Source organism: Mytilus galloprovincialis, chromosome 12 (assembly GCF_965363235.1).
Source record: "Mytilus galloprovincialis chromosome 12, xbMytGall1.hap1.1, whole genome shotgun sequence".
Lineage (NCBI taxonomy): Eukaryota > Metazoa > Mollusca > Bivalvia > Mytilida > Mytilidae > Mytilus > Mytilus galloprovincialis.
This window is the reverse complement of record NC_134849.1, coordinates 9,577,088-9,600,443: the sequence shown is the minus strand read 5'-3', so window position 1 is coordinate 9,600,443 and position 23,356 is coordinate 9,577,088. Positions and strand designations below refer to the sequence as shown.

General features: G+C 30.5%; 2 protein-coding genes across 2 annotated transcripts in view; both read left to right on the top strand.

Moving 5' to 3' along the window:
- The first annotated feature begins 12,117 nt into the window (after window positions 1-12,117).
- LOC143055047 (polyadenylate-binding protein 1-like) overlaps window positions 12,118-23,356 on the top strand; it is a 98,902-nt gene continuing 87,663 nt past the window's right edge. Inside the window, exon 1 of the mRNA XM_076228192.1 lies at window positions 12,118-12,192. The gene's annotated coding sequence lies outside the window, so the exon portion shown is untranslated. The remainder of the gene's footprint in view (window positions 12,193-23,356) is intronic.
- On the top strand, window positions 18,237-21,002 carry LOC143055050 (polyadenylate-binding protein 1-like). The gene is made up of 3 exons (XM_076228197.1): window positions 18,237-18,284; window positions 18,670-18,861; window positions 19,712-21,002. The coding sequence occupies exons 2-3, from the start codon at window positions 18,688-18,690 to the stop codon at window positions 19,772-19,774; spliced, it is 237 nt and encodes a 78-aa protein (XP_076084312.1). The 5' UTR covers window positions 18,237-18,284; window positions 18,670-18,687; the 3' UTR covers window positions 19,775-21,002.

The following is a 23,356-nucleotide window of genomic DNA, read 5'->3' as shown; positions in this document are numbered from 1 at the left end:
AAGGAATATGATAGTTATTTTTCATTTGTTTATTGTATTTGAGCCCTGTATTTTGCCATTTGATAAGATGTTTTTCCGTTTGTTTTTCCATTGAAGGTTGGTATTTTTCAATTTCAACCTCAAGCGAAAAAGAATTAAAATAACACGTAAACAATTTATTTACACCTTTGAAATAAATCTTCGGTTCAAATTCTCCATTATTTTTCAGGAATGATGAGTAATTTTCTATTGTTCATCTTCATACATTTGTACGTTATGCCCTTTAAATTATTCCATGGCCACTTTCACAAAACCGTTCTCTTGGATACATTTATATTGGATGTAAGGCGATACCAAAATAAAGATTACAACTTACTATAACGGCTGATACTGCATTTGTTTTATGTTGAATCGTCTATCTGGAGTAATAGTACCGTAAGAATACAAAGACCATCTAGAATCTCATTATAAGCAATCAGTTTTTTATTTTCTTCATAAGGAACCTGTATCAAGTTTAGAATTTAACAGTCATTAACCATCGGTGATGTGTTTGAGCTTATAATTTTGTCATTTTATAAACTTTCGTTTGCTTTTATCGTTACTTGAAAAGTTTTACAATAACATTGTGATTAGAAATTGTGAAATTACGGTCAAAATATCCGGTATTATCTAGATGTTCGAATTGATATAATTTGAATGTTGTGCTACGGGTAAACACTTCAGGGTTTATTGTTTTAGAGATTTCAGTTAACTTTACGACGAATTTCAGAAGTAAAACGTCATTTGACCGGGTACTATTGATTTCTAATGGAATACTTCAAGTTTGCTTTATGCCAAAAGAAAAAAAAATCTTTTAATACATTATCCTTTAGCAGAGAAAGATTTATCAAAATGACTTTTTTAAGGAAAGGGAAACTATCAAGAACATTTGTTCGATAGCTATTCATTTTTAGAAGTCAAACGGGAGTGAAAAAATTCTGGTTGTATGATTTTGTTTCATTGTTATTTCAATTATAATATTTATTGATTCGTATTAAATGAGGTTTAATAAACATGTTTATTGTAAATAACAGAGAAAATGTTAAAAAAATGTTTGGAAATGGATGAAATGCTGATTTTAAATTAATAATCTAGTTTCAGTTAATAAAATAGTTTTTAATAGAGAATCACATATGGTTCCTAATTAACTTATTTTTTCGAGCACACTCTTTTTAATAAGAAAACAAATTGTTTTAAATTTATACCCCAATTATGGATGTAGCCAAGTTTGGTTAAATTTGGCCAAGTAGTTTCAGATGAGAAGATTTTTGTAAAAGTTAACGACGACGACGGCCGACGGACGCCAAGTGATTAGAAAAGCTCAGTTGGCCCTGTGGGCCAGGTGAGCTAAAAAGACACCAAATAATAAGAAAAGTTCATTTGGCCCTTTTGGCCAGTTAAGCTAAAAATAAAAAAACAAGTAATGTAGTGTTAAGAGAGCTTCCAATGCAATTTTATATTAAATTGACGAATTAAAATAAATAGTTAGTCACTACTAACATGGCTAATTTTCAAACTAACCCAAGAATAAAAAATGTCACCTCTATGACTTCAAAATTTTCTTGTACATATGTGCATGTAAGTCTGAAAAAAATAATTTTAAACAAAGGCATAACTTTCTTGACATACCTCTCATCACACAATTGCAATGTTTCATTGGCTGCTTGCTGCTTCTTATTTGCACATGAATCAATACAGCAATTATCAAATCAGCTACTAGTCTATATATAAATCTAGAAAGCATTGCCTCTAATGACTTCTGTTTTGTTGATTATCTTCTTCTACTGTGTTTAAGTACATGAACTTTCAATTAAAATGCTAAAAGAAAAATGTTTAATTGTATAAAACGAAGTTATAATACATGTGCCTGGCAAAATTGCCTTACTTTGACATTTCAAAATAAGACCAACAGATTTGCCCTAAAAATAACTTTACAAAAAGCATTTCATTATTTTAATGTTCTTATGCATCATATCAAATCAATATAGTTTGATAAAGTTGTAATAATTAGTGAATGTTGAGTTGGGCGAGTTGTATACAAAAAATTTGAAGGGACGTTTATTACCAAGAATTACAATTGTTCTAGTAGCATGATTTGGCGGATTGGAGGGACATAATTTAGTGACTATTGTTTGTCATGATTTTACATGATAAAATGTTTCTTTCCACTAATTCTAATGAGCCTCATTGAACAAGACAGAAACTACCTCAGAAAATCTGACACTTACTAAGGGAAGACCATTTAACTTCAAAGGGGGGCGGGGGGTATGTTTTTTCCCAAAAAATTCTGATCTCCAATTTGATGAAAAGCATATAATCTGGTCAAGCAGATGACAAAAACAAAATTATTCCGAATGCAAATTTCCCCCTTACATTATAGTGTTAAATTTTGACAAAATAATTTGATTTAAAGCGTCGAAAAAGTAAATAAATTTGTTCACACTTTGCGCGAAAAAAATTCTGAGTCAGAAAAAATCATAAACCTTTCCCGTCCCTTTTCTTGAAGTTTAATGATTGCCCCTTTAATATTATTAATATAAAGTAACATCAAATATGAAAACATATCTTTTTGAACATAAATATTTTTGTCAGGTGTTACTCAAAACATACGTTAACAACCTGTTTTCAAACATATGTTAACCAGGTGTTACTCAAAACTTGCGTTTACCAGGTGTTTTTCAAAACATGTTAACCACATGTTTTTAAACACATGTTTGCCAGGTGTTTCTTAAAACAGATGGTAAACATATGGTCAAACGTATGTTTGTCATACGTTTTGCAAACATGTGTTTCACATGCGTTCATCAACGCATGTTTACCACATGTTTTTCAAACATATGGGAAAAAACATGGTTTCAAACACATGTTTACCACCTGTTACTCAAAACACCTGGTAAACATATGGTGAAACACATGTTTACCATACGTTTTCAAAAACACCTGGTAAACATGCGGTGCAATTTTTGCTGTGTAGAAATAACAAATATTCCGCTAAACTTCACAAATGATACATCATTGTCTTAAATTGTCGATTTCTCTTTGTATATTTCTAACCTTAACTGTTGAGTCTATTTTCTGAAATACTTTTAGCGTCGTTCAGTTTCATTACATCCCTCCATTGTGCTATTGTCGTTTCTCGTTTTCTTGTCTTTTTTTATTATGTACTTTGTCTACAGAGTTTCTTTATGTCTATATGACTTTTTGCCTTTCTTTGTTTTCATAGTGATGAATATTATAACACAATTTTGACTGCTATACCCCAACTTTTTACATTTTTACATGTTATATCTGTTTGTTTTGTTCACACATCGTTGTCTATATAAATAAATTGATGCCACTGATGATGGGCTTATGATTAAGCTGTGTGATTTCAATACAAGTATTTTCTTTCAGATTAGTACTTTTACTTTCGTATTTATTGTTATTTTCTTAGAAATACTGGAAAGTTTGTCAAAATACGTTGCACTATAGTATATAATAAAAAACCGTATAAAAAACCCTCCTCAATCACTTTTCGATATCTGAAAAATAGTATCAATATATTCTGCTGTAGAACTTTCAAAAACTGTTCCGCTGTAGAACTGTCTTGGACATGTTGTAGAAAAGTCCCAACGTTTCAATCTTTATTACATCAATCGGGAGGTTTTGACTTTACATTCTTCTGAATAAAGGTGTCAATACCTGATTATGAATGAAAAGGTTTGATGCAATTGGTTTAAAGTAAAGTATAGAATGGTAGGTGTGGATTTATCTTTGAAGTAATTAGGTAGTGTGTTCGGCACCGATTTGATGAAAGTATCGAATTAAATAAGGTCATCACAGATACCAAGATTGAAATTTTGTACTTGCGCCAAAAAAGACTTATCTTAATTACCAAACGTGACTTATTCCCGATTGTGACTGTTTTGCTGAATGTGAATTCGCATTACTATAAGACGTGTTTCTGTACTTGCTGATCCCAAATTCATGTATTTAGTTTACATGTTTAATGTTATATTTGTAATTCTCATCGGATTTTGTCAAATGTGTTGACGTCTTTTTATTATATTTAGGTGTTACGGATAGAAAAATTAATCACCGCCTTTATTAATTATATTAAATTTTGTACGATTATTTACGTTTGAAGTTGGATTCATAACAAACTGGACATATATATATTACAGTTAATTGTTATTAATAAGTATTGCAATATGCATTTTGTTTAAATGAATTATCAGTATTTAGTTCTAATATAATCTTAAATCAATCCTAATTCTATCTCACTTTGATAGTTTTTCATATGTGACGTCATGCTGTTTCTAAATTTCATAAATTCAAATGTGGCATAACGTTCGTGCCTTTTCGCCATCGTATATGACGTCACATTTTTTTAATTACGTTGACGCCTGGACTGATTCGGGTGTGTCTATTATGTTTTAAACTTTAATAGCATTATGTATTCGGGTTTAGTTTTCTGTAATTAGTTAATACTTCAGTTTCATTATGTATATCTCTTTCATATTCATTTGTTAAAATTTACTGTTTGCAATAGCATGAATTGTTCTATATAATAAGGATGTTCTTATCCCGGGCATAAAAACAATGCGTTATTTGGCAAAACCTTTTCAACTTTTTATCTTCAGTGCTGTACAACTTTGTACCTTTTTCACTTTCGATCTTTTATATCTGGGCGTTATGTATTCGGGTTAGTTTTCTGTAATTAGTTAATACTTCAGTTTCTTTATGTATATCTCTTTCATATTCATTTGATAAAATTTACTGTTTGCAATAGCACGAATTGTTCTATATAATAAGAATGTTCTTATCCCGGGCATAAAAACAATGCCGTATTTGGCGAAACCTTTTCAACTTTTGATCTTCAGTGTTGTACAACTTTGTACTTTTTTCACTTTCGATCTTTTATATCTGGGCGTCACTTGTAAGTCTTGTGTGGACAAGGCGCGTTTTTGGCGTATTGAATTTTAAACCTGATGCTTTTTGTTATCTATTAATCATGTTTTTCTTTGTCTAATATGTTCTATTAATTTGTATTGTAGTCCTGTAATATTATGTTGTCATTTCAATGTTATATTTAACTTTGCCATTAAAGTGCGAGGTTTGGCATGCCACAAAACCAGGTTCAACCCACCACTTTTATTCCCCTTTAAAAGTGTCCTGTACCAAGTCAGGAAGATGGCCATTGTTATATTATTGTTCGTTTCTGTGTGTGTTGCATTTTAACGTTGAGTCGTTTGTGTTTTCTCTTATTTTTGAGAAATTGAGATAAGACGTGGCACGGTACTTGTCTATCCCAAATTCATGTATTTGGTTTTCATGTTATATTTGTTATTCTCGTGGTGTTTTGTCTGAGGCTTGGTCCGTTTCTGTGTGTGTTACGTTTCGGTGTTATGTCGTTGTTCTCCTCTTATATTTAATGCGTTTCCCTCGGTTTTAGTTTGTTACCCCGATTTTGTTTTTTGTCCATGGATTTATGAGTTTTGAACAGCGGTATACTACTGTTGCCTTTATTTATCAGTGTCGTTCAAATAAAAAACAGTTAAAAAGGCCAAATAAAGTACGAAATTGATGAACGTTGATAGCTTTAATTCCGTTTTTAAATAATTCTGCTTGAAATAACTACTTTGCTTCTCTCTTATATTAGTCTCTTAATAATAGATTGAATAGCATGCAATTTGCAATCTCTATAAACATTACAACAAACGTATACCACAGACTTCATAATATGTATTGAAGCCGAAAGTGTTTTGTGAACTCATGCTACCATAATATTTATTCACGAAACCTGGATGGAAGGTTATACAGAGTGTAGCATATTCAATCAAATATTGTTGACAACTTCGTCATTTTCACATATTTACAGAAGTAACACTTTCCCCCAATGAATTAATTATTTTTACAAATTCAAATTTCCAAATAAATTTATTTTCAATGGTCATACTTTTTATGTTTCATACAAAAAAAGTACAAATACAAATATATAAATATTTCATTGGCACAAATGCAAGTACAATAATTGGCAACGGTCCATATTTCAGTTATTTATAACAATGAATACAGCATAACATATGTTATTATTAAGAAGCTAAAATCTCATTTCTATATACCAGACATTTATGTATAAAAGAACTGCTTCGCTTTCAGGACTTTTTAAAAATTGATATTAATGCAACGTTTCATATAAACGTATTATTATGTTTGCATTAGACATGTTCACTTTTAGCCGATCCGGAAACCGAAACCGATACCGATACCGATACCGAAACCGATACCAAAACCCAAAATAGTAGTTAGCTTAATAATAAATGTTTATAATATTTTATTAACTCAAATCTGTTACTCTATTATATTGTGTGAAATTTGAATACACTAGATTGAGTATTACTTTCATTCAACAATTTATATGAATCTATCAAAAAAGCAAAGAGTATTAGATATTAAACAGATATATCATGTTAAGGAGGGGTATTTGCGAAAAATACCAGTCGAGAGAATGGTAAATTTCACGAGCCGTAAGGCGACGGAAATTCATTCTCAAGACTTGTATCATAGTATTTTGAATAATTCATTCTTTTGAAGTAATACTCCATCTAGTGTATTCAAATTTCAAAACAATACAATGGAGTTTAAGGGTTGAGTTAATTAACATTATGAACATTTATCATTTACCTCACTTCCATTTTTGGTTTCGGTTTCGGTATCGGCTTAAGATGAACATCACTAACAACTTTTATAACATTTAAAATTAATAAATGGAACGGATTTCTATTCAAGTAAAATTATACATTTTTTTTATGAAAGTATGCGACTGCATTGCTTTTGATTGACAAGGAAGCTATGACCATTTGTCTTGAAGGTTTTTCTGTTTAATATGATAATACATATTTGAGTTAGTAACGCTCTTTATATAGCTTGTTTAAAATAATATTACCTGTGCTTATTCATAGTATGTTTGATTATTGTCGTTATGTTATTCAGATAATATTAAATTAAAATATTCTATATAGTGCACAGACCATGCACATGATCAAAATACATCAGAAATAAAGAGATTTAGAAACAAAAAAAAAAAAAAAACGTTTAGAAAGATTATAACTGAATGAAATTTTTTCATCCTGGTAATAATGTTCGTATATTTACATTTTCTTGTTAATGTCAGTTTTCTAGTGGTAGCACATTCATTGATTGATTGATTGATTGATTGATTGATTGATTCATTCATTCAGTCATTCATTCATTCATTCATTCATTCAGTCATTCATTCATTCATTCATTCATTCATTCATTCATTCATTCGTTCCTTCATTCATTCAATCATTCATTCATTCATTCATTCATTCGTTCATTCATTTATTCATTCTTTGTTTATTGATTTATTGATTTATTGATTCATTCATTCATTTATGCATTCATTTATTCATCCATTCATTCATTTATTCATTTATTCATTCATTTATTCATTTATTTATTCATTCATTCAATAATTCATTCATTCATTCATTCATTCATTCAATCATTCATTCATTTATTCATTCATTCATTTATTCGTTTATTCATTCATTCATTCATTTATTCATTCATTCATTCATTCATTCATTCATTTATTCATTCATTCATTCATTCATTCATTCATTCATTCAATCATTCATTTATTCATTCATTCATTCATTCATTTACTCATTTATTCTATAATTTATAATATCTTCATTCATTCATTCATTCATTCATTCATTCATTCACTCATTCATTCATTCATTCATTCATTCATTCGACTCATTCATTTATTTATTCCTTCATTCATTCACTCATTCACCCATTCACTCACTCACTCACTCATTTATTCATTCATTCATTTATTCATTCATTCATTCAATCATTCATTCATTTATTCATTCTTTCATTTATTCAATTATTCATTCATTCATTTATTCATTCATTCTTTCATTCATTCATTTGTTCATTCATTCATTAATTTATTTATTTATTTATTTATTTATTCATTCATTTATTCATTTATTCATTCATTTATTCATTCATTCATAATATCTTCATTTATTCAGTCATTCATCCATGAAAAAGATGAGGACTGAAAAGGGGCTTCATTTACATGACATTGGTTGCTATTATATGTTCAGTATGTGTAGGGAAACGATTACACATGCACTTGTCGTTTGTATTGATTTACTTTTAATGGCACTTGAGTATACGGAAACCATATTTCCTTCATAAAGATAAAGTGTTAAATGTCACATTTATATATACCTATACTAAAAAACTTTTAATACCTAATATTATCAAAATGTTTTAAAATTACAGTTGATACATGTAAATATATCGTTGGTGATTACAAGGTGTGCTTATGTTCAGATTATATTTTGTGATTTCCGTGCTAGATTTTACTGTATCGGTATGTACAGGACATTGTCCTTTGTAAATTACCGGGAAATCTACAATATTGCAAAATAACTATATAAACAATATGTGTACACAGTTTCTTTTTGTCAAGTTGTTTAGCATTTTCAATCTTGATTACCACACTTGTATCTTCAAGTCAATATTCAAAAGAAATTTTGTGGTGAGTATGTATTGTGGAATAAGTGAGGAAGAAACAAAGAATAAGAACAACGTCGTTGAAGAAAAAAGAAATAGATACGGGAATACTAGTGTGGAAAGCATGCAGTACGTTCTTAAGAAGTATATTTTTTTATTTGTAGCTTTTGTATTTCCTTTTATGTTTTTTACCTATCAATATTATAAAGCTTCTATCTTTTTTTCAGTTTCTAGTCATCATCAGTTTTTATCTATCAATAATTACAAACGTTAAAACAGGTTTCACAATTATTTTTAGCGATATGATACATTTTGTATATAAAATACGAATGACAGGTATGTTGGTGCCAATTTTAACATTCTTTCAAAATATATTTTTTTTTCATGAAGAAAATTATTTCTTTATCGGTATATTATCATAGGCATATTATTTTGACAGAAAGTCTTTTTTTGTGGATTTTTCAACATTTTACTCATAATGTATTGGGTCTTGGATGGTAAAGGTCTGTCTGAATTTTTTTTTTAATTAACTTTAAAATTTAGCTAGATCGTCAATATAATTTCAAAACGCTAAAATTTGTCCCTCGTGATGAAAACTTTTGTATCTGTTATCAAAAGTAGCTTCACTTAACATCTTTCTTTGCTTTTTGTTTCTCAGTTGTTTTCTGGCGCTCAAAGTTTAACCATCTTCTCAATAAGTGACTGTATAGGAATATATAAAATATCTTACAACATATTAATTTCTAGGACAGACCACTGACCCTATGAGTCATATGCTAAATGTAGATTTGTTTGGGATTTAAATTTCATGTGGTGAAGCCTGCCACTAGTTTGGAGTGTCAGATGTTACATGCTTGATTAAATCGGGTTTTAGTTACAGCCTGCTTCTGCTATGATACGTCAGATATTACATGATTGATTTGGGTTTGATTTTATGGATAACCTGCTACTGCTGAAATGAGTCAGATGTTACATGACTTAATTATCAGTCTGCTATTGCTGTGATGTTCACATCAGCTGTACCTAGATATAGGCTACCTAACATGACACACTATCAAAGGAATGTATATGCCCAAACACAGATGGAACAGATGAACACAATTCCAGTTGGAATTTTCACTACAGTAAGACTGTGTATTACTGGAAATAGCATTCTAAATAGCTATATAATACTGATTGGATTGTAGTTAAATTGTTTCTTTAAATATACCCCTCTACATCTCTTCAAATGTACCATGATATTCATAGATGAATGTATTAAAGATTTCTGGAAAACACCAACGAAGGACGTTTGAAGATATCTGAAAAAAGAAACATACAACCATCATTTAAAACTCATTGACAAACATCGACGAATTTCGTTTAAAGATTGACTGGTTGATTCAGATCACAAGCAAAGAATTTAATATTTTTAACAAGAACCTCTCGCTTCATCACAATAACTTAGATGTCATCATGTTCAGTATGCGTAATTTATGAATACTAAATGTGTATATTTAATGGTCTTTATTATGTTCATATCCTTGCTTACATTAGTAAGTTTAATTTGTCAGTTTTTTTGTTAGATCTTGCGACAAGTCCCTGTTTGTGCCGATGGTACACTTAACATTATATGCCCAATCAGAGTTTTTCTTGTTAAATGAACATTTTATAAAAAAAATGTTACGATATGTGGTAGGCTTGACAGTGAGACAACTTTTCACCAGATAAAAAATGTCGCGATGAAAGAAACTGTAATCGACATTTGTTTTTTATCAATAGATAACATAGAGAATAGTACGCTATAAATGAATTGTTATGGCGTAAAGAGTAAAAAAAAATTAAAAAAAAAGAAGACCCTTTTTTCAAGTTGAAATATTTTTCTATAGGGTTCATCTGCAACAAAAATATTTTTAGATTTGCTTAACAGAAGATTCCCAGCTAGTTGGTGAGGCAAGCAACTGTTCTCATGTAGACGAAATTATTTCCGCTTTAAATGATATACTATATGGATTGTCATTATGTGCAGACAACTTAGAAGAAACATCGGACATAATTCTACAGATACTAAACAATTGCTCTGATGAGAAGGTTTTAACATATTTTGTAGAAAGTTTATTTGAAAAGGTATATTGCTGTATAGAAAAGAAAAAGTATTAACAAAAATATCGAACTCCAAGGACATTTGATAAAAGCTCACATAATCAAATACTGAAATATATAATCTAACAGGGCAAACAAAAATCAACAGTTATATTTTTAAAGTAGACACGACTAGCAGACCTAGTTTGTATAACTATTTCAGCCATCCTTATATCTATAAAAATTGATTGGTAACCCAAACAGACATAATTGGTGAACGTAATTATAACTAAGACTTAAATTCAATGCAACAGTGGTTAATATTTGAAGAAATTATGCGTGGACCGTAGACCACTACTAGTATATGAATGACTTAAGATACCTTTTGGGTTCAATACTTTAATAGAAAAGAAACTAAATCATATAGAGGATCATAACTACATTTATTGATTATTTACACGAAAGTCCGCAAACAAGAAAATAAAATGAATTGGGCAAATGTTGCGGACAGTTCAACCTTTCAATGGAATATGTACTATTCAACTGAGTATTCGTCCGCGATTCTCTTAGGTTTTTCTTTTCATCTTAATTTCTAATCGATTGGCGAAATTTGAAGTATTCCACAGTGCAACAGTCATACATCGATTAAGCTATAACAAATCCGGGGGTAAATACAAAAACCAAGAAAATTACAGACACATTGAACAGCAACTAAAAGAAACTGACAGCATACACAGAAACGGATTATTTGATAACAGCTGCCATATTCCCGACTAGGTACATGACATTTAAGAAAACATAGGGCGATGGAACTGGTTTTGTGGCTAGAAAAAACATACATTTTAATTTTGTTCGACTTGTGAATCTATTTCACATGCATTTGATAGTATATAATTGTTTTGTATATCTCCAGTGCATAAGTGATCCAAGTTTAAAAACTACGGTAGCAAAACTTGTACAGTACCTAATTTGTAAATCAAAGACAACACAGACTTTTGCCAACTTTAGAAATCTTTTTCTTTTAAGGTAGGTTAACAGTTTATAGTCCTATTTTTACTGATTGCTATGTTAACAGTGAGCAACCTACACATGTCATGATGTTAAAACCTGAATATTACACTGTTGAAAATGCTGATTAATGGTATATAGATATAGGAAGATGTGATATGTGTGCTAATGAGACAACTCTCCATCCAAATAACAATTTATGAATGAAGGTAAACCATTATAGGTCAATGTACGGCCTTCAACACGGAGCCCTGTCTCACATCGAACAACAAGCAATAAAGGGCCCCAAAATTACTAGTGTAAAACCATTCAAACGGGGAAACCAACGGTCTAATCTATATAAAAAAAACGAGAAACGAGAAACACGTATAGATTACATAAACAAACGAAAACTACTGTACATCAGATTCCTGACTTAGGACAGGTGCAAACATATATGTTCACGTTTGCCTTTTCTTTACTCACAGATGCAAGGAGGAATATTTAAAGAGCTCGGAAACAGTACTTCGTCTCTGTCGATTGGCGATTTTCACAGGAGAGTTGTTTTTTAATCAAGGAGTAAGCAATCTATATTTATCAACATTACAGATGTTATTGGGTAATTTTTTTTCTAACCATTGCAACATTATGAATTATAATCTTTTATTCTAATTTCAAACCATGTGGTGCTAAAGTTGAGCTCTATTGTCTTCGAATATAAAATTTTCACAAATTTCTCAAGGTTTAATTCGTACAAAAACATCGATACATTAAACGTATCAAAACTAAAAAGACTTATGATTCCTTTGTTTTCCAAAATAGAATAAAAAATACCAATGAATTATGCAAGCCTATGCTGCATACACGAGGCAAAAAAGTGCAAAGAAAACAGCAACTTTAAAGTGCATTATTTTCTCGACGTTCTATTTTCAGAGAATAGCACATTGGTGATCACATGTATATATGTCTCCTTGGTTTTTATGACATTTTTTATTTGTGTTATTTTGAAATGTGTACATGTAAACCCTTGATTTTGCCATTTTATAAAATATTTTCAGGTTGGAATGCTTCGTAGAGTTTGGTATTTTTGCTTATTTACTTTTATAAATAAAATTTACGAATTGTTTTATAACTTTTTGTCTAGGTAGCAGGTGGAAGTATTGTTCAAAGTATACCTGTGTTAAGGTTTTTGATAAAGTTTGCTACTAGTTCTTCTTGAACATTCAACAGATGTAACTGTGTCATGTGCGGTACAAATATTGAAGGTATAACTATCTTTGTTTTGTCCGGTCAATAAGTAAGAGACCTTGTAAAAGAAAAACAAGAACCTCTTCTCATATCTGTGATTTGACACGTTCAGTTCGGAAGTTTGTGATGGAATGAAAAGTGGCTGAAAAAAAAAGTATAAACAATAGAAAATTATATAAAAGTTCGGCAGTTTGTGTGATTGAATGAAAAGTGGCTGAAAAAATAAAAAGTATAAACAATAGAAAATTATATAAAGGTTCTTCAGTACAACACAATGATAACAAAGCATGTAAAAGCTATATTTGGTCATAATCTTGATACTGCTGAACCAAAGGATAACATCTTACAAACATATTGCTCAAATTATCACACATGTTCTTCCATTTATTTTTGCAAGCATTGATTATTTTTGTTGTTTAAATTATTGCTTGCAAGTCATTTCAAAATGAATATTTTCATAAAACTGCACATATGGAACAAAATATTTGTTATCTTGGCAAAAATGTGCATCTATCAATTTGTTTAATGATTCATGTACAATATGCATAATGTTCCACAGGAAGCAGACATATGTGGACCTGACGAAAGACTTTTTAGCGAGGTGTCTCTTCGTCTTAAAGAATTATAGTCATGTTATCATTTAAGCCCGTAAGTTTATCGTATAAATCATATCAATGATGGTAAATAGTATATTTCAAAAAAATACTTTATTTTGATGATCTTCAAAATAACATATTATTTTGATGAAGACAAATATTTGAAATACACAAGTACGCCAGCTCAGATTGTTTCGTTCACACCGTATTAATCAACATTTGTCGTATTTAAGATTCGTTATAGATAAACTTTGATTATAAAATAAAATACAAATCAGTATTATAAAATATAATTCCTTTAAGTTTGCCTACAGACAAATTATATTTCAAAATTGCAGAATTGGATTAAAAATTTTATAACAAATGTTCATAATCTCTACTTATACATGATATATGTTTATCAATGTGAACCAACAGTTTTAACTGATGTCATTAAAATCATCCGTTAGAAAAATTTACAAACAGTATCACGAGGTGGTTAACCGTTATGGTTTATCTGTTTAAAAAGTAAAATCACAAAAATACTTAACTTAGAAGAAAATCAATTCGGAAAGTCCATAATCACATGGCAAAATCATATAACAAAACGCATCAAAAACGAATGGACAAGAACTGTCATATTCCTGACTTGGTACAGGCATTTTCAAAGAGATGACTACGGATATTTTCAATTGTCGTAACCATAATCCCGTTCACTATTAGTTGAAAGTGATTAACCGAGTAGGACCTGTAGCCAAGTAACACATCAGGTTCTACGTTTAACGCAGTATTAGAAATTTGATAATTAATAGAATCAAGCAGATTTTTTCTTGTGGTTATTCACGAAATAATCTATGTAAGCTACAGATTTATAAGAATGTATGGAACTTTATCAAACAAGGGAGTAAAAAAGAACAGCCATACACACATAATACCGCCCTTCGCTTCAGAATTTAAAGACTGTTTTTGTCCTATTAGAATCGAAATAATTAATTTCTTAATTAAGATGATAAACAATGCCAGTACCTAGATATATTCTTCATGTAATAATTGTGGAGTTCATTTGGTTATATTTTATCAACTTGATAAACAAAGTATCTTCTAGAAAAGTTAAAAAATAACACCAAAAAAAAAATAACCCGTCTCTTTCATGGACATAACCCTGGTTCAACAACTATCTGGTTAGACACTAGAAATGTTTTATAAAGTTTGAGGCAGAAGAAGCCATGGTGTTGTTTCTTTAATTCTAGTTCTGGAAGTTATAATAATGGAACCAAATCAGAAATGTTTGGATTGTTAATGATCTAGCTTCTTTGATCTTCTTGGCTTTTTCTTTTATAAATGTCTGACTCATATGCAAATTAGAAGAGATAGACAAACAGAGACGCACAGTTAGTACCCATTGGAATAATGACAATTTGTTGACAATTATACCCCAAGTTCAACAGATAGGTTGTCAATAAGAAAGTCTGATCACTAAAGCCGTATTACTCCTTGCAAAGCGGCATTTGGAAAATATCTTTAAATCTTTAGTCTTCGCTATTCACTGCTCTTCGCATTCTTTTTAAGCTATGTTAACTCAGTAACAATCTACGTTTTACGAAGGCCAAGCTTACAAGACAGTACAGTCATCTCCTTATTTCAGTTATTCAATTTTCAGAAAAAACAAAGAGGTCGATTGCATTTTTGCTAGATCCGCTGGATAAAACACGAACGCATTCAGACTTTCAATAAATAGTGTTTATACAGGAACTGAATAACTCTGATGATAACAGTTGTTTAATCCAAGTTTAATGTTTGGTTGCTTTTTCTGAATCCCTCCGTTTTTCCCTTGCAAATTTTTGTAACACGAACAAAAGATTTTTTTTACATCTCACATGTTTCTTGAATTCCCTTCAATATTATGCTTGGCAAGAATTTGATAAAACTGTCTTTATCCAGATACTCTTCGTATTCATTCCAGAGTTTTTTCCGATTAAAAGACAAACACTATAAAATTCACTGTTTAAAATGACGAGACCGTTGAATATAATGGGCAATACTTGGAACCCAAAAGATAGCGGGTTTGATCGATATTCTCCCTATTATTAATGTATCACTCGTACTACGATAACTAGCACATGCCAAATGAATTAAAAACCCACCCCTTAATCGATGTTAGTAAAACTGTTACTTTCGGCAGTTTGAAAAGGTACCATAAAAAAGAAGATGTGGTATGATTGCCAATGAGACAACTCTCCACAAGAGACCAAAATGACACAGAAATTAACAACTATAGGTCAATGTACGGCATTCAACAACGAGCAAAGCACATACCGCATAGTCAGCTATAAAAGGCATTACATATTGAAGGTGCAGATTAGCCTTTCCGTACTTTGCATGTTTCACAAAGACAGCCAAACAAATAGATTGATAAATTCGTTGTAGTGCTAAAGTAGAAAAACCAAAAGACCAAGAGTAATCCAAAAGCCTGGGTCGCTCACCTCGCAAATGAATCATTTTGATATTTATCTTATTTTTATTGGCGTCAGTTTGTAAATCATTCTAATCAGAACTGCGTGTACTGATAATCATTTGTTATAGTTAAAAATATAAATTCTGATCAATAATAGAATTTAGAGAAAAATCTCCGTGTATTGGCAATGAATTCTGTAAGTATTCTACAATTTTTGGCATATTGTTGTACTTCTTTTGGCTAATACATATTGTTTTTTTTTTGCCATGGCGATTTCAGTCTTATTTTGACTTATACAGTTTGAACGTCCATTTGGTATCTTTCGACTCTCTTCAAGAAGGTATCTATAAATTGCCAAATACAAAAATGGACCATTCTCGGGAAAAACTCATATAAGGAGTCAGTTGTTAATTTTGACCAGGTTAATTTATTTGTAATTCTTATTGTGCTAAACATGTTTGCTGTTCCTCTTTTTATGGTTTTTACTTGAAATTCTTAATACGGGTATTAATGTAGGATGCTTCTTTAAATATACATTTAAATACTAAATTGACTTTCCCTCTGGTATCTTTCTCCCCTCTTTTGAAATATTTCCTGATTTTTTAATAAAGGAACAATACATTTACAGTTTTGCAACTAGTGAAAAGAAGAACGACATTTTGATCAAAAAGTTGATTACGAGCCAGCTAGTCAAGCAATCGTAAAGCTTATGTAAGAGTTAACAAAAAAAAGTAAAAATAATTAAGAACTAGGGCCCTAAAATTACTAGTGTAAAACCATTTCAACGGGAAAACGAACGGTCTAATCTATATAAAAAACGAGAAACGAGAAACACGTATAAATTACATAAACAAACGACAACTACTGTACATCAAATTCCTGACTTAGGACAGATGCAAACAGCTGCCTTTTATGCCTTCTCAAATAGCTTTTTTGCCTAATTTGCCCAAAGGACAAGTTTGAGTTACGTTCAGAAATCACCTGTTATATAACATTAACAAAAGAAAAAAACTCAATAATAAATATAACAGTTTTAGAAGGGAAACTTTTAACAGTGTTAGAAGGGAAACTTCTTAAAACTTAAAAACGGAAACGTCTAGAACATTGTTAGAGGAAACCAAGAATACAGTATAATCTAAACGGAATTGTTTTGCAAGTCAAATAGAAAGTTCTAATAATTCTACCAGTATCCATGATTGTTCCAGTAATTTCTAAACTTCACAATTATAGCATTATTATCCTGGGGTATCTTTTTTTTGGAAGTTATGTCCACCAATGACTACCGATGATAACATAATGGGGAGAAATGCAAGTTTTGTCTAATTTCAAAGCAAAAAAAAAAAAGAAACATCTGACAAAGCAATAGCTAAGCCAAGACAGCACAAACCTATTCCTACAGAAAATTGCCATGAAATGCCATTGTTTACCAATTATGTATTGTTTTGGCTACAGTAAGAGATAAACATTAAATATAGAATAATAATTGTAGAAGGAGAGACACAAAAATGAGAACAATTATCAGCAATACAATGTCAAAAAGGAAAAAAAGCCCACAGCTAAGCTTTTGTTTTTAAAAAAATTCACAGTATATACATAATCGCTTTCTCTGACCATATAAGTGCCTATTGCGTCATCATTTTACCATACTTTTTTATCCCAAGTTTGCAATTATCGAAGTGTTTTGTTCTATTACTAAAAAGATAGGAATGATATTTTAATCAAAATCAAGGATGCCCTTTTGTACAGCATGATCAATTGCCCTTTGGTACAAGCATGATCAATTGCCCTTTGGTACAAGCATGATCAATTTGCAGCATTTAAAAAAAATGTTTAATAGTTTTATCCAGATAATATAATAGTCATAATTTATAAGAATTATTGAACCCCGTCATTGAGCATATGTAAAACGAGGAAACGTTAAAACGAGGAAATGTTTTAAGTAATGATACCTGTCTTCTCTTATTTTCATCTTCCATGTGACGAACGCTAGACATAAATATACTAATGTAATGGCAAAACACTCTTTGTTTAAAGTTTCATTTGTTTAAAAATAGACAATAGTTATCAAAGGTACCAGGATTATTATTTAGTACGCCAGACACGCGTTTCGTCTACATAAGACTCACCAGTAACGCTCATATCAAAATATTCATAAAGCCAAACAAGTACAAGGTTGAAGAGCATTAAAGAGCATTGGGAATCCAAAATTACAAAAAGTTGTGCCGAATACGTCTAAGGTAATCTATGCCTGGGATAAGAAAATCCTTAGCCGATGCATGCTTGTTTGAAAATTCCACAAATTCATCAATGACCAACATTACCGTTAAGTAAATATATTGTAGGTCCAAGAAGCCGTTGCTGTCCTGCAAGCTCATCAGGCAAAAGAAAGACAGGTAGCAATAAATTGGGTAGTAATAAGTCGTTTTTTTTAAACTCTCCCTCTCTATCTGAACGACAATCTGGTGAAAGATCGATCTTTAATTCAATATATTTAGTTCAGGTATTACAACTGCTTATCAATAGCATTTGGATTGTAAAGAATCAAGTCATTTGATTACTAGTATATGCCTTCTATTAAATTTATCATGATTATTTTCATACTGATAAATTCTTTTCAAAATTGATGATGCTGTGGTTATTTAATTATATACAACATCAAATAAAGTATAGGTGTTTCTTCAAGGGGGAACAGTTAAATTTATGTTTTGCAACAAATGAAAAATAGATATCAAATTTTGATAAATAAGAAAGAGCAAAAGTAAATCATACAATTTGCAGGTGCCACTCACTGCTACCATGTTGGCTGACTTTCCACAACAGGAACAGAAGCAGATGTTAGGAGTACGTCTGTTCCCTCTGATCCAAAGTATGTACCCAGACCTGGCTGGAAAGATCACTGGAATGTTACTGGAAATAGACAACTCTGAATTGTTACACATGTTGGAATCCAAGGAGTCACTTGAGGCTAAGGTTTGTAGAACAAATCATTTAAAGGGGGGGGGGGGGATTTGTAGGAAACCATTGTTTAACTGTATACTGTAAACCAGCTTATTTTTCGCGGATACTTTATTTCGCACTTTACCCTTTTTCAAGTCCACTTAGCAGTTATTTTATTTTGCAATTTTCTAATTTATTTCATGTAGTTGATTAAGGAAAGATCAAAGTTGTTCATGTTCACAAAGATTTTCTGCTTATTTTTTTCTACTTGCAAAAGTGACAAAAAAGTTGGTTTACAGTATTAGATGTAATTTATCCCATTGTACTTTACCGTTCAGATGGATTTATCTTTGACTACCAACCCACTGCGACAGTCAATACAAATTTAACAATTATAAGAGCATTGAAAAACAATTAGCAGCTATTTTATTTTGCAATTTTCTAATTAATTTCATGTTTTCTTACAAAAATTCATAGCATCACAAATAATACATATGAAAGTGTTTTGGAATTTGAATGAATTTTGAGTTCTGACAAGATTTACCTAAAAGGACACTGTATAAAAGTTTTGGTTTTAGTTATCATTCCACATCTTGTTAATAAGCTGTCAGATTAATATGTCTTACAATAAAATTTGCTGTAATTTTTTTTTATCCAAATACATTATTACTGTAAATAAATTAAAAATTATTGCCATGATTATCTTGTTGTAAAAATCATAGCGGGATAGGTTTGTCAATGTTGACGTTTTTGTATGTAGTAATTCGTGGTAGGCTTTAATTAATCTACCATGTGTGTAAATAAAACTTCCGCTTCAGTAATTGTAGAGTTTGTGTTATTGAATTTTTCAACAAAAATGAAAATGATAATTTATATTTTTCAGGTAAATGAAGCCGTTGCGGTACTGCAAGCTCATCAAGCCAAAAGAAACAACACCTGCTACTGAAGCAGCAAACTAAAGAGGGTGCCAGGGAAACTGGAATAGAGTAGATCCTAACGACAGATGATTGGACAGATTTTCTTGTTACCATGACTACAAGCATTTATTAACTGTATTGTCAGAGCTTTTTTTTTTAAATATGTTTGCCTACTTGTTTATTATTATTGTACATTTATCATTTAGTTATATAATTTGGATTGTTTTCTTTTTTCCAAAAATTGTAAGAAATAACCATAAAAGCTGAAGCTCTTGTCAGCATTTACAATAGCTTTTTCAGTATTCATGTAATTATTATGGAAAATGTCAGAATTTAAACTACTCTGTTTATCAAATATTAAATAGCCAATGTTATTTCTTGAGAAAACATTTTCAAATCATTATCTAAATAAGAATTTAAAACATTCAGTGTAACAGGTTATCTAGTGGAAATCTTGTTTTAATTATCTCCCTTGGTGAACCTCTTTTAAAAGAATCCATCCTGTAATGAAAATTATGAAAAATATTGTAAAAAAAGAGAAAAAAAATGTGAATTGAGAAAACTGCTCATTATATACTGGTTTTTAGTATGTAAGCACATTATTAGATTATTAACTTTATCCTTCATTGATTGTATTAATATGAAAATATACAACTACATTGTATAGTGTAGCTGTGAAATGAAAAGTGTAATATATTATGTAAAAAAAAAAAAACACAAAAAATTGTGTAAATTGTGTAAAATGTGTAAAAAAATTGAGCTTGTGTTATGACAGAAGTTTTAATTCTTCCCATGCTTATTGTCTTGGGGGAAAATGATTCTGTTTCATTTCTACACTTTGTTTACTTTTCTGTATCTCCTTTATGAAGAGCTCATCACTCATTGAAGATTTTAAAGTAAAAAAAATACGACTGATAAAAACAATTAAACCAATGAAGTGATGTGTTGTTGTTCTGATATCATTTCATTAAATTTTTGTCCATTTGAACAACTGAAAAAAAAAGAATTGGATTAAAGGCACACAAAATTCAAATGGATGAGAATAAGATCAAATTGAAACAGATTAGTGTTGTGTGTTTTATATATTTTGTTATGTTAGTTATGCAACTAAGAAAAAATTGATAAAAATGATGTTAAAATATAAACTAAAGAGACTTGACACTTGCTACATACAAACTTACAGAGAAGAGGGAAATTATCAGGATTCTGTTAATAATCTACTATGTTATTATATACATAAAACTTCCGTTTCAATAATTATAGAGTTTGTCTTATTGAATAAACCAGTACAATATTGTTCTTGTTGCTTAACATCCTTAAAATAAGTTACACTTAGACTTCCTATATTATATTCAGATAAGTTTCATAACAAAATCTGAATGGAATAATGCACCTGTATGCCTATTAGTCCACATTAAATATTAACATTTTCTCAGACTCACTAATGTTTATATATAAAAAAGAAGATGTGGTATGATTGCCAATGAGACAAATCTCCACAATAGACCAAAATGACACAGAAATTAACAACTACAGGTCACCGAACAGCCTTCAACAATGAGCAGAACCCATACTGCATAGTGGGCTCTTAAAGGCCCAGGAATGACAATGTGAAACAATTTAAACGAGAAAACTAACTATGTATAAACTACGTATAAAAAGAAGCAACGAAAAACTTAATAGCAATATGTTTTCACAAATTCTATTCTTTGGATACCAAAATAGTTAATCTGCAATTTTGCTACGTGTGACATTTTGATTAGAGTGGTTTGGTGGGTGATAAATACATAGCAGGAGATATTTGCCTTGTTGATGCATCCAGTCTTCCTCATTTTGAAATCTTGCAGCTCATATAAGTTTTGTTTAAGCTAGATATGTCTTGATCGATTTATGAGATGACATTGTTAAACTACTGTTGGTTGCTTTAATAACAACCCAGCTCAAAACTAATTATAAAGAAAATGGGATATTGTTTTACCTCAGTATGTCCAAGGAGGTTATATGAGGAGAAAGGACCAAACACGATTATTATACTTAAATGCTACAGCCTTTTCTGTAAGTGGGTGTTAAGAAATTAAGATCAACTTGGTCTCAAAAGGGGATCTGTTTAAATAACACACTAGAATAAGAACAGAAACACCAAAAAGTGTTAAAAACCGACCTAGATTTTACAAATTGATATTGAGCATGAAATAATCTACCTCTGCAAGACAAACAGCTTAATCAACTGGAAATGCTTTGTAAATGATGTGTTTATATGGAAATGAGATTTAAAACAAAATGTGCAAAATCTGTTAATTAAGCATAGTCTTGCTTTTCTGTTGGAAGTTAATTTTTTGGAAACAATTATGTACTTTCTATTTTTTTTTTAAATTATTATTACAACAGGGCATAACCTAAATAGAGTATTTATTAAGAAGAAATCTATATTCTGTATTGTCCAGGTATGCACACTTTGAAATGTACCAATCTACATGACTAGCAGTCGTATTGGTATTAATAAACAAAATGCATGGGTTAATTTACCTAGTTTTTAAAAGCAGTGCTTTAAGGCCTGACTTTCAAGTCATGAGGTACATCTTTTCATACGCGACGTCCAACAAATCTATGTAGATGGTCATTTGGCCAGAAATAGATCCGGAAATGTTCAATTTTCTCCTCTCCTTTTTCTGGTAAGAAATTGTTTTTGTTTCTAGATCTTTCATTTACATTGGGAAATAAAAAAACGATCAGTGTGTATTGTTTGTTTTAAAAACTTTTTGTTAATGTGTATTTTGCATTATAAGCAGTCAACCTGATTACAAACTATCATTATTTGAATTCCGTGTGGAAAGAGGTCGGGTCAATTTCGAGTACTATCTGCGATCTAAAGATATTTTTAAATCATTTCAGTCGTTGATAATACTATTAAAAGTCATGCGCGTCTGGCGTATTAAATTATAATCCTGGTACCTTTGATAACTATTTACACCACTGGGTCGATGCCACTGCAGGTGGACGTTTCGTCCCCGAGGGTATCACTAGCCCAGTAGTCAACACTTCGGGGTTGACATGAATATCAATAATGTGGTCATTTTTATGAATTTCCTGTTTACAAAAGTTAGAATTTTTCAAAAAACTAAGGATTTTCTTGTCCCAGTCATAGATTACCTTAGCCGTATTTGGCACAACTTTTTTTGGAATTTTGCATCCCCGATGCTTTTCAACTTTGTACTTGTTTGGCTTTAAACATATTTTGATATGAACGTCACTGATGAGTCTTATGTAGACGAAACGGGCGTCTGGCGTACTAAATTATAATCCTGGTACTATTTCAACATGTCAATGTTTCCTCCCCAATAGCTATAGGTTATCACTAATAAATCAAAGATAATAATTATCAAAGGTACCAGGTTTATAATTTGATAATGAACTAATGTGTATGCTCACTAGCATATTAAAAAACTGAGTTTGACACTATTATTGAAATTAGGTTTATTTAGAGTCGGCATATAATAACACATTTTAACCGACGATGCATATTTATCAGCTTGAAAACCGTCAAGTTAATTGTGGTTGAAACTGAAAAAAGCTGAAATTTGAAAAAAATGAAATAAATAAAACTACCAAAT